The 13,076-nt window shown below is 38.1% G+C and overlaps 1 protein-coding gene across 1 annotated transcript in view; it reads left to right on the top strand.

Moving 5' to 3' along the window:
- Nucleotides 1-13,076, top strand: part of COL4A3 (collagen type IV alpha 3 chain) — a 57,817-nt gene that overhangs the window by 30,650 nt on the left and 14,091 nt on the right. Inside the window, exons 25-38 of the mRNA XM_031505648.3 lie at nt 898-1,086; nt 1,963-2,131; nt 2,984-3,076; nt 3,551-3,655; nt 4,482-4,579; nt 5,950-6,100; nt 6,212-6,325; nt 7,566-7,733; nt 8,832-8,921; nt 9,292-9,426; nt 10,095-10,193; nt 11,248-11,337; nt 11,699-11,838; nt 12,839-12,965. Coding sequence (XP_031361508.3) covers nt 898-1,086; nt 1,963-2,131; nt 2,984-3,076; nt 3,551-3,655; nt 4,482-4,579; nt 5,950-6,100; nt 6,212-6,325; nt 7,566-7,733; nt 8,832-8,921; nt 9,292-9,426; nt 10,095-10,193; nt 11,248-11,337; nt 11,699-11,838; nt 12,839-12,965 — 1,768 coding nt within the window. The remainder of the gene's footprint in view (nt 1-897; nt 1,087-1,962; nt 2,132-2,983; nt 3,077-3,550; nt 3,656-4,481; nt 4,580-5,949; nt 6,101-6,211; nt 6,326-7,565; nt 7,734-8,831; nt 8,922-9,291; nt 9,427-10,094; nt 10,194-11,247; nt 11,338-11,698; nt 11,839-12,838; nt 12,966-13,076) is intronic.

Genomic DNA, 13,076 nt, shown 5'->3' on the forward strand with positions numbered 1-13,076 from the left:
GTTCTAGTATGGGTAGTCTAGAGTTACCTTCTATTCCTTTATATAATTCAATAATCATGGCAGTGGCTGTAAAGCATATATGGATTTTTGTATGCTGTGATCTTTGTCAGACTTCTTACTTCTCTTGTTTCCAGCATACTCAGGAGTTGCTAAAGCCCCAGCTGTGCAGAGAAACTTGCTTCTCATCATACCCTCGTCAGGGGTGCAAAGGACAGTCCCTCCAGGGAAATGTTATGTAGAGGGAAGTCTGCCACTTGATGCCACACACATCATTTGGTTGTGCTAACTTGTGCCTGTAGTAGTAATTATTTATGGGAAAGTACAGCCTGTGCTGTCCAATAGAAAATCATGCACAAGTATTTGTTGTGGTGGTTGCTGTACAGATGCAGAATGAGTCTGCTAGCAGGCTTCCAGGAGCCCCCTAAGAGTTCATGAGCTCAAGATCACTAGAGCCCAGTGTGCTTTCAGCTGGCATAGTGTACCTGCTTTGTAACCTGCGGGGGAGAGAAGGGAGAGGGAAGTTAACAAGAAACATAGCCAGCTGTGGCACCTAGAGTGTCCCCAGGGAAATAGTCCAGTGTGGAGGAGAAATCTCTAACTATGTCTTAAAGTCCTCCTTTTTGTGCCATGGTCTTACTCATTAAATTAGACTACATTATTCCTGCTTGTAATAGCATAAATGAAATGGTAGCCTTGTCAAAAGAAGTAAAAGCAGGAGAAAAAGAAAAGACAAAAAACCCCAAAACCCTATTCGTTGAAGCGTGCTATTACAGAGAATAAAAATGAGACTAGGGAGAGATATTTCGTGCTTTGCGATATTTAATTCTAAAAAAATGAAAACTTGAAAACAGATTACATATATCTAGCACTGAAATTATTTTGATAACTCTATTCTAGGGACCTCCGGGTTTTAGAGGAGATCAAGGGCGTAAAGGATCAAAAGGTGAGCCAAGATATGTACATCCAGAAGGGCCAAAAGGTGATCAAGGAGATCCAGGAGCCAGGGGAGAAAAAGGAAGAAGAGGTTCAAGTGGATTTCTGGGAAGACCTGGCTCTAAAGGTTCCAAAGGTTCTAAAGGTGAAGAGGTGGGTATGCACTTTTTGCAATTTATACAGAAATCTTGGAAACCTAAGTCAGTATTTTATCTTGTACAACACTCTGTTAAATCTATGCAGATATTTCAGCTGAATATCCCCTACCTGGCTGAGGGCACTGTCCTCAACTCTAACAACCAATATGCATGAAAGAAGGAGAGGAAATATTCTGATGTAATACCAGAGAGAATTGAGGCCAGTATAGGTACACATTGCTGAAAAACCTCAGTAGTCTAGTGAGCTGTTAGTTTGGATATGGATACTGGAGCATTTTGTTGGATTTCTGTGATGGATAAAATCTTTTTTAAAAGCATTTTCCTGACTACTTATAATGCTTAATAATTCAAATACTTCCTATTCAGTCTTTATGGGTTAATCTTCAGAGAACTGACCATAAAACTAGACTTGTTAGGGCAGAGCTCAGCAGACATAAAATCTAACAATTGTTATGTTGGCTGAGAAACTGCTAACATGATTCAGATATAAATGTCTATAAACATGAATCCACAGAATTCAAGGAGGTGATTGAATTCAGAATGCTGAATTCAGAGCCAATGTGGGTTTGGGTTTTTTGCCACATGTGTTTTAAAACAGAAGAAAAGTGTACAGTGCAACAACACAGTGATTGGAAAAAAAGTCAGGCAATTGTATTTATTTGTAGTATTTTCCTCTTAATAGCCCTCTCTTTGTATCCATTGATATTCAAATTTATTCTCAATGACAAGCAAATCAGGAAAAAAAATTTCTTAAATTATCAGAGTTAATGTTATTAAAATAATACAAGATTATAGTCAAAAAAATGGCAATTTTGTTAAGAAAGCTGGTGTGGAAAGCAAGTAATTCTTGGTATACATATGTAATCATTAGGGATTGGCTGGATCAAAAGGAGATAGAGGACTACCTGGATTGCCTGGTAGACTTGGGCTTCCTGGAGAAATGGGGCTTCCTGGCCTGCCAGGTTATGGACCACAAGGAGCAAGAGGTATTAAAGGCTCTAAAGGAATACCTGGACCACCTGGATTACCTGGAGAAGCTGGTTTGTAACTTCCCTATTTTACTGTGTTTTGCCTATGTTAAAGACCACTTGATTAAAATTGCAGAGATAGATTGAAATCAAAGACATAATTTATGAAACAGGAAACCTCTCCTTGCCATGGGACTTCCAGAACATTGTCCCAGCTTTGGCACCTCCAAAGATAGAAGTAAAAGTCTTAGGTGAAAAGATAATTGAGGTTGGAAGGGACTCTGTGCAGTCTGAACTTCATCTCAGCACAGGGATAGCTATGAGATCAGACCAATTTATTTACTCAAGGCATCATTATCCAGTTGGACCTTGAAAACCTCCAAGAACAGAGATGGCACTTTGTCTCTGGGCAATGTGTTCTAGTGCTTGACTGACCTCCCTGTGGAAATAAAAACTATTCAAATATGCAGCCAGTCATCTCCATTAGTGTAATCTAAGTCAGTGGGTTAAATGTAAAGGGCATAATAATTTTTGTGTTCTGGAAACATACTAGTGGAAGAACTCAGCTGAGTGGCAGATATAAACAAGTGTGCTTAAAGATATTTCCCATTGAGCTTTTATGACATGGAGTTGAAGATTTAAGCACTTCTCAGTTGCATCATTTTCCTGGTGACTTTGTGCTGCTTTTTCTGTGTCTCCACTAGACTGCAGGAGGGCTGAGAGGAAAACTGCAGGTGTCAATAAAATGCTTTTACTTAATGAAGCCAGGATGTGAAGGCTTTTCAAAATCTGTTGGAGTTTCAGAAATATGGCAACTGTATAATACTACATTTTTAGCCAAGTAGATTGATCACTCATATTTTTAAATGCTTGAGATTGACAAACTAATTGCCTTTGTAATATTTGATAATGTATTTTCTGAAGGTCTAAAAGGAGAGACCAGTAGGGCAACTCCATTACCTGCATTGCCAGGACCTCAGGGACCACGTGGTTTACCTGGACCCCCAGGAGTGCCTGGTAAGTACAGCACTAAATCAGTAAAACAGTTAAAATCAGAGATTGGTTAACTGTAAGGCATCTTTTCTTGGGTTTTGTAGAACAATAGTCCTTAAAACTGTCTTGAACAGCACAGGAAGTTTTTTTTTACAGTTTTATAGTAGTTTGTTGCTTCTGTTTCAAGACTAACCTATATAAAGTGTGTTTGGAACCTATCAAGAAGTGGAAGATACATGTCTGCATGTAGCTGTTTTCAGGAGTCTGGAATTTGGCCAGATTGCATAAAAACTTAACTGACAGACTCATAAATGCTTTGACACTGTGAATGCAATTAGCACTTTAACTGTGAAAACCTGCAGTGGAGAAATAGTGTCTAATTCTAATATAATCCACAGTTGCATCCTTATTAATAATAATGAACTATAACATACATGAACTTACAAGTTGATGTTCTGTGGTAAGATAATTCACAGTTTATTTTTTTTCTTTGGGCAGGTACGGTTGGAGCAAGAGGTCAGCCAGGTGATCCAGGACATTCAGGACCAACAGGTGACACAGGTTTTCCAGGGCTTGGGTTTCCTGGGAACCCAGGTCCAAAAGGTAAAATACTCTTTTTGATCTTCAAAAAAAAGGAAAACAAAAAAAAATTAAGTACACCTTAAAATAATTAGCAAGCTAAAAAAAGAAATCAATGAATAAACAGATAAGCATTTTTAGCAGTCTTGTAATTTACTGCCTTAAAATTGCAATAAATTGCAAGTTTGAAATATTTTGAGGTATTTCAGAGTATGAAGTCTCAAAGCTGACAGTAGGGAAATATTTTTAAAGACATTAATATTTGCTGGAATACTGCCCAAACAGGTGCAGCTATCTCATATGAGTACTTAATTCAGATGGATTCTCTTTACCTGGATATGTGTTAGAGACAGAGCTGTGTAAGAGTCAGTACTTCATTTTTAATCAGTTTTGGTTGTGTACAGTGCAATACCTGCTCTAATATGCAGGTAATATAAAGAATTTTCAATACTGTAAATTTAGCCATTCCCCATGCAAAGTTATTACTCTCCTTGAACCATAGAAATACTAGGAAATTCTCATAATCCTGTAAGGACTGGAGTTAAGAAAAAAAGTTCAGATACTGAAACTTGTACCAAGCTGCTTGCTAAAGAGCACAGTAGGGAGCTGACATCAGAATGGCTTCACTTGAAAAAAAGAATGGTGACTTGCTTCAAGTCAATTAATTAACAAGCAATGTTACAGTCAATTTTGAGTGAATATGCAAGGAGCAAGATGCATTAGCTCTGCAATCAAGATCCTCCCTTCAGCTCATGTAAGCTGCATTAGTGTCAGAGGCTTGTAACTGCACACATGCAAGTACCCTTTTGTAAAACAAAGCATCTATACTGCCATTTAATTCCTTTTGCAGGAGATAAAGGACTTGCAGGAGGCAGAGGGCCACCAGGTTGTGAAGGAAAGATTGGAGATCCAGGCCGAGCTGGAAACCTAGGACAACCAGGACAAAAGGTTTGGTTAGAAATACAGCACAAGCTTTTCCATAGGGCCCATTCATTCAATTTTATACTGAGCAAATAAATTAGAAAATGTAAGGAATATAGGAATTCCTTCATTACTTGACTAGTTATGCACAAACTATGAAATTAAATTCTTTATATAAAAAGGGACGCACACCAAAATTTTAGATCCAAATACAAGATTTCAGAATTCCAAGTGTTTGGGGTGTTTTCCTACTTGAGCTTTCTCAGACCACAATTAGGATATTGCATTGCCTACAGCAAAAAAAATTAAGGTTACAACTGCTGAAAAGATGCCCGTTCAAAAATCTAATTAAGCTTATATTTGATGGAGGTCATTGACAAGTAAGTATGTATTTCATTTAAGCAAGTACTCTGTTGAATTGAAGCATGAAGAAAGAAGATTGGAGGTAATATTGCAGCCACTCTTGCTGATTAACAGAAGCTAATCTACTGATTCTTGACTACTCTGTAATTAGGATTCAATTTTTAAACTAAATATTAACACCTAGATTATTTGAACACGTGGCATTTCTCTGTTTGTGCCTGTATGTTTGTGTGTTTTTCATTTGTGTGTTTTTTGACATGACAAAGGAAGTTGTGAAGGTTGAGGTTGTGAATTTTTCTTTTAATCTGTACTTGATGCCACAGCACATTTGGATGTGAAGTGGCCTCTGTGGTCCAAGTATATCATTAGTGATTAGTATAAGCTCAGGTCTCCTGACCTGCTTTATGAACATAAGGATTTGCTGGTACTCAAAATAACTAGCAGTTGTTTTGTTTGTTTTAGTCAGTCAGCTGAAAAACCTACTAATTCAAACTTTCCAGTTCGGGAATGCCCTTGGGACATTTGTGATAAAAATATTCTTTATGGACAACAATATTCAGAAGAATGATTTCAAAAAGCGCCAACAACTGACTGAGTGTCCTGAGTCATATCTGGATGCTGATTGTGATTATTTAGATAAATAATTTTATTTAAATATATGACTATGATATAAAAATAAAGGAAAAGTTGTATTTGCACAAACTTCACCCCCACTTTTATAGATGTTCAAATGCCTACAGAAGGCATCTCAGTGCAGTAAAGACCAAATGGAGGGAAGTGTCTTGCATTGCTGCATAGCAACTTCTTAGAGTTAGGAGACAAAGTTTAAAAGCTGTCTAGATTAATTACTCAGCTAGCTAACAAGGAGCATCCAGTGGTCTGCTGAAGTGAAGCCATTAGAAATTATAGTGTGAAAGATCCAAAGGGAATAAAGAGAATTACCCTAATAAAATAAGGTCATTATTACTCCAATGGAGAAAATATTTTGGCAGATTTGCAAAGCAGAAAGGATTGTTTACATTTCTGTGTTGCAGGGTGAGCCAGGCATGGTTATTCACGGAGAGCCAGGAAGAATGGGTTCACCAGGAGGTCACGGCGGTCCTGGCCCCAGAGGTGAAGGTGGACTCCCAGGACTCCCGGGCCTACCAGGGCATCCTGGGCATGATGGTGATGATGGCCTAAGAGGTAATGCTGCCAGAGAAGCTCAGGGAGCACAGCATGTTCCTGTAAGGGAAATCAAATCAAACAAGGCTCACTGAAAGCCTTTGGCTGTGAATCCACACTCATGTCTTTCAGGAGATCGTGGCTCACCTGGAGTTCCTGGAGACCCAGGTTTTCCAGGGAAACCTGCTGAATGTTTGATTGGCCTGCCAGGTCTGCCAGGTGGCCGGGGAGCTACAGGCCCATCAGGTAGGACTTTCTGACCCAAAAATGCCATTTGACTGGGTGAATCTGGGTTTTGGTTCTGCTTTCCAATGGCCTGAGGGAGCTGAAATTGTTTCTAGATATTGGTTATAGAATAGAATGCAAGAAAATATGAATCCATTTGAAAGATGCTCTTTCTGTAGATGGGAGGAAGCACATGCACTGATGAAGATGGATTAAAATTCAGATTCTATTGGGCAGTATAAAGAGTAATCACAAACTGACACAAATTCCACAGGAAAAGAGATAGATATTTTAGACATATATCCCCTGTGGGACTGAACTTAGATTCTGTGGTGCAATGGGATTGGTAAAGAAATAAATTAAAGGAAAACTCAGCTAGGTAGGAAAAGAATTTATGGTGCCAGAAGTACCTGCCTGTGCTGAATATGATTTTCCTTTCAAAAAGACACACTCAGTTATACAGCACATTCCTTTTCCTATATATGATCTCAAAAGGATTAAAAAAAATTATAAAGAAAGAATGCAAAATTGGTGGGTGAGGGATGAGTAGGCTCCTCTGCACGGTGGGGGTGTAGGGAGGCAGAGATCTCTGAAGCTTGCTCTTGGGGGAAGAGGTTTATTGGAGAATTCAGGGATGCCCAAGCCTCGTGCTCTCAGGCGTAGCACGTGGCTGGGCTTAGGAGGACGGGGGAGGGGAGAGAGAAACGGAGGGTTTATGAGAGGGGAAGCCCCAGGCAGGGAGGGAGTCCTGGAGGGGAGGAAATCCAAGAGGCCGCATGGCCGCTCAGAGCCCCCTTATCAGGGGCTCCCAGGTGGGCTGGGACAAGGCATGGGCCAATGGGGTTACAGACTCTGTTTTAGGGGCAGGTACAGAGGTGCGGGATGAACCACAATCTCTTGCGGGGTGGGATGGAAGAGTCCATTTCACTCCAGGATTCATCCAAGGGTAGAAGTGACATCCGGCTAGCTAAAATAACAATCGTATCTATCTATCCTCTGCAACAGGTGGGGTTTTCATGTTTGAGTTTTTCTTCTTTTTCTGGGAAAGAACAGATTTGTCTACTTCTTTTTCTTATTTTCAAAAATCCCAACTACAGGCCTCATAAGATCTTCTGAATGTATTTGTTGCCTTACAGATCATGTTTAGCTTTAAACAGGCAAAGCTGAAGAGGAGTTTCATGCTTATGATGTAAAGACAGAGATGAAGGTTTGTTTTTCAGACAGATGTACCATACTTCACTATGTCCTGCACTTTTCTTAGGCGGAAGAGGTGTACAAGGCTCAAAAGGAAACCTGGGGGCTCCTGGTTTGAGTATCCCAGGAATCTACGGAAAGCCTGGGGAACCTGGATTAATAGGTCTTCAGGGAAATACGGGATTACCTGGTCCCAAGGGACAGTCTGGAAGGCCAGGAATTTCTGGTTTGCCAGGTAAGGTTTCCCCAAGTATTTCTGATGTAGCAACTGAGTCTTTGCAGAAAGGTGTTTTGCAGAAAGGTCATGTTTTTCCAGACTGAAGATGCTGAAATAGTTTTCCATCAACAGCTCTCATTTATCTTTGAGATTTTTATGAAAAACTAATTAATCATTCTTCCTCAAAGGATGTGCATATCTTGAAGCTCTCTTGACACAATGTGGAATTTTCTATAATAGTCTTCTGAGAACCGCATTTTATGTAGCTTTTTATATAGTAATGTATAAATAATACAGTAGGTTTTTATACAGTAATGAAATAGTTAATATTCAAAGCAACTTCCCCAGCACAATGGAAGTGCCAAGTGTTTAGTTCTTACTCAGTATCCCTTTTCAAATAGTTTGTAATGCCAGCTTCTTTCTCTTATAAGCTCAGATCTAGAGTCTGACAGAACAAGCTCTGTCACTAACCAGAGCTAACTTTAAGTAATCTAAATGGTCCCTGTAGGGCTGATTTTTTTTTGTTGTTTTTTTCTTTCAGAAATGTGTTGAAATTTGTTTTGAAGAATAAAACAGATCAGTCATGCAATGCTTCTTATTTCTAACAAAGATTTTTCTTTAATATCAAATCATTACACTGTGGGAAGGAGATGGTACATGCCTTTTTATATTGAGAACCTGTAAAGCTTTTGATAAACATGTAGCACTTGACTCAGTTATGCAGACAAAGACTTCTGGTGGCATTTGAGGGAGTTATTTCCCAGCTGGTCTTTGACTCCTGAGCCTGAAAGGAATTTCATTCCCACACATCTCATGACTGATCTCTCATCCCTGAGTGGGTATCTCAGATGCATTATCCTTACTGTTAGCTATTTAATTCACTGGAAGAAGCTCTTGCAACTACTCATCTAGGTAATTTGGGGGTTATAAATCATGGTTCTGTGGTTAAAGATAGGAAAACTAGCTTGGACAGTTACAGAAACGGAAAAAAACCCAACCAAAAAAAACAAGCAATTAAACATTGAAATGACAGGTATGTGTGAAGTTTTCTGAAGTAATGTTCTGTTTAACAGATCTAATACTAACCAATATGTTCCTACTGCTTCAACTCCACAGGTGCAAGGGGAGATCCGGGTGTAATGGGACTGTTAGGAATTCCTGGGCCCCCTGGCATGGTTGGAAGACCAGGCAACCCCGGTATCCAAGGCGAGTGACCACTTTATCTACTTTCCTTATCACTTAGAATACAGAAATTTCAATGCTCAAGTTAGTCTTGTGATCCATTTTTGTGTATGTTATCACTCCTGAGTACAGATGTTGTACTGCAACTTTTTTGATTTTTGGTAAATTTATCTTCTGCATATGTGCAGTCCTCAGACTGAATGACAGCATCATATTTTTTAGAAGTTTTGATTTGCCATCTTTCCTTGTTAATTTTTAAGTGGCTGTTTAGGTTGCTTTGAAATGTATATTTACCTATGTAAATTACAATTGTTCTTGAAGATTGGCATTATCTGGTTTGCTTTGTGTCATCTAGTCAGGTCTCTTTAGAAAATTTCACTCTTTTTTCTTCCAGGTTCTCCTGGCTTCCCAGGAATAAAGGGAAGAAAAGGATTTCTTGGAGAAAAAGGTGAACCAGGTGATAAAGGTTTTCCTGGACCATCTGAGACTGTGGTTGGTATTGGGGACAAAGGAGAACGAGGTTTAAAAGGTACACATTCATTGTTCTGCCATTAACACTAGTCAGGGTTGTCTTCTGTTTTGCAGTTCCAGTGGACTCTAAAACATAGAATAAACTGTCTCTACTGCTGAGAGTACTCACATTCTTTTGAAATAATTATTTATGGGCTAGTTGGATTTAAATTGAATATTCAGTTCAATTTCAAGAAATCCTAATAGCTTTAAAAAGCTCTTATTTTAATCCTAAATCAGTAGTACCAGGAGGCTTCTGTACATATGTGCTATACACTCGTGTTTTTACACATTTAGTATCCTGCGAGCACAGAAATGGCTACACTTACCAACCAGATGCTGGATTGCAAAGACCTTAAATCTGCTCAGAAATACTTGACTGCCAGAAGAACTCCTTTGTTTCCAATATTAATATAAACTCTCTAGATGAGCTGTAGATGGTCAACTAATGCTATCTGGCTTTTTCTATTGGTATTTTCATATGGGAGCTTTTAGAAACTTCCTATTGCCTCCACATGAAAAATACAGAAGGTGTTGGATTTGAGCTTGTGTTTTGCTTGTGTGTGTTCAGAGGGAAAATGCTCAATTTTTGTTTCATTAGCTTAAAGGGTTATAGAATTTTAAACTTTGTACAAAGTTATACTGTAAGATGTTTTGTAATATTTTGAAAATGAAACTTCATTTTAGGAGTTCAAGGCCAAATGGGTGTAAGGGGAGAAAAAGGAGATGTTGGTGTGCGAGGTCCACCAGGTGTTGACGGGTCTGAAGGAATGCCTGGTCTACCAGGTATAGAATATGTATATTGAAAATCACTGTACCATGTGGGCAGGGAGGTACTGCTGCTCCAAGGTACACCAACTTGCCTCCAGAAGCAGCACTACATTCTCTCTGTTAATTCTCAAGCTTTTCTGAAAATTCTGAAACTGAGCAATTTCAAAAGCTGCATTTTGAAAGTCATAGCAGCTATCACCAAATGATTCTTTGTTTTCTTTCAAATATAAACCATTTTTGGTGATGACAAATAGAAAATAGTATTAAATCCTGAGTAACAATAAAGTCTAAAAGCTGATGAAACCAATGAATAAAAATTAGTATTTCTAAAAAGGAAAAAGTTAATAATTGCAATATTATTTAAAAATTAATTCTAAAATATTAAAATTGGCACAAAAATATTTTAGGATATTTTAAAATTCAGATGAATTGTATTTCCCTTTTCAAAACTTATGTATTTGACTTGTATTTCAAAAGTTAGCAGATTTCCAGTGAAAAGCAGGTGTAAAAATGTCAGGCATTGGCACACTGGGCTTTAGAATGTTCAGAAAACATGCTAGATGCATCTGGATCATTTAGTCATTAAATTGAGTGCTAATTTAGCTAAATTAATTTCAAGATATATCGGGGGGGGGCAAAATTGTTTAGGTCACACTCATGAGCTTTTTACTATATCCTAGTAATGAGAAATCTGTAATGAGTAATAATAATGTGATTGTTTCATGCACAAAACTAAACTGAACTGGAGTTCAAGCAATGAAAGGAAAGCCCATACAAATTAATATGTGTACAATTGAAATGTCTAAATACAAATTCAGGATCTTGATCAAATTCAGCTAAAATATATTGCAGTGGCTTCCCCTAAGTGCTGTGGTCACAAACCTTAATTTTAATGTTGACATATGAGGTATTTGTTATTTCCTTGGCCTTCTGAAAACAATAATGATAATTTGTGTCTGGGCTCCATGTTGACTATGTATAAAATACTAATACACCAAAAGAAGCTGTGTGGTAAAGGATTTTGTATCCATGACAGTTCTAACATGACATTTATGTCTTCATCTTGCAGGAGCCAAAGGATTTATGGGTCTTCCAGGGATTCCTGGAAGACAAGGGTTCCCAGGTGCACTCGGAGATAAAGGGGACATGGGAATTCCAGGTCATTTTCTTTCAAGACATTATTATAAATTCCTAGAGCTCTATAGAAGCATTTGCACAGGTCTGAGCTGTTAGACCATTCTAACAGCTGTTACACAATTCTTAGACTGGGATTTATTCTTTAGTATCCATAGACTTACCTTCACCCCAGCATTTGCTTGACTTGCAGAATACAATTCTCCCTCTCTATCTAAATTCTTTAATTTACATATTGTTACATGTAAGAACCTCCTTTTTAGAAATAAAATCAGAGTTTAAATTATTTTAATATCTGTATATATAAGCAATAGCTCACAAAACATGGAGTGTGAAATGCAATTATGATCCTTTTAAGAATGGTATCAGTATTGGTATTTTTCCAGGTCCAAAAGGCCAGAAAGGCTCTCCAGGCTTTCCAGGACCATCAGGTGACCCTGGTCCACCAGGCTATGGTGGCTTTCCAGGTGATAAAGGAGATCCTGGGTACCCATCTGCTGGGCCTCCAGGAGAACCTGGTCCAAAGGTAAAACTTTTCTGTTAGGCAGAGCCTTTGACTATAGAAACAGAACAACATGTAATCAAGAGCTGCAAAGTTTGCAGAAATAGTTGATTTATTAGTGGTAAGAAATATAAAAATTCTATTGTGTCATTACTCAGAGAAGTTTTTTATTTCATTTTATTTCACTTAATTTGTGCAAGAATTTCTTATTTATAAAGATGAAATATCTTGAAGGAACTTATTTTCTCTAAAAGTTCCTAATTCGTTAAGAACAAGGATGTTAAAAAGTACATCAAAACCTCATCTTACCAAATGCAAAAGTCTTGTAATCTAAACTTGTACTGTTTGGTTTTGATAGTCTGGTAATATCCTTGCACAAGTTTGGCTTTTTTTGTTTTTGTTTGTTTTTTTTCTTAGCAATGTGTATAACATCCAATATATGTTATGTTTGGTCATATATACATTGCTAAGTACAAACCAGTATTTTTAAGTTAGATAAACTGGATAGCTTAACTCCATTTGTTCTGGTTGTTGAATAACTGGAAGTCTTTTTACCTATGAGATTATCTGAAGTATGTGGCTGAGGCTGTAAATTCTTCTATAAATCCTGTAATCTATCTAAATGATTTGACTATTTTCAATATCAGCTGGGTAGCCCCAATGAGATTACTGTGAAAAAAGTCAGTAGGAATTCAAGCAAAAAGTATTTCACTATTTTGTGTAGCCACATATTACATAAGAAATGAAAGTTTGGATCAAAAGAAGAGATGGTAGAATAAAATTGAAGGGAAATCTGTGCCAGGGTAAATATCTAAAACAAATTTGGCTTGTAAATGTTAAAAATAGACTTTAGCTATATCTAAAATATCTGTGGTATTATGAGAAGACCTCATATTTAGTCTGCTTTGGTTTTTGCCTGAAAATCCTAATGAAATATGATTACATGTACTTAACCCTTAAAATTGCATGTGATTTTTCTGTTCTTCACTGTGATTCTTTACCTGTGTGTGCAACTGTTTCTCAGGGAGATCCAGGTCCCCCAGGAGTTTTTGGCAGCAAAGGAGAAAAGGGCTCCAAGGGCCATCCAGGACTTATAGGAGCACCAGGACCACATGGGATCAGAGGGGAAACTGGAGCTGCAGGAATCCCAGGTATGGGGTACTTTTGGAGGGCTGGTGACATGCTTGTAGAAGATGATGATTCCTCCAAAGGCACGGGGTGCCTGGGGGTGGCACACGGGCTGACACTGCCTGCTGCAAACC

This window comes from Lonchura striata, chromosome 9 (assembly GCF_050655825.1).
Source record: "Lonchura striata isolate lonStrDom1 chromosome 9, ASM5065582v1, whole genome shotgun sequence".
Taxonomy (NCBI): domain Eukaryota; kingdom Metazoa; phylum Chordata; class Aves; order Passeriformes; family Estrildidae; genus Lonchura; species Lonchura striata.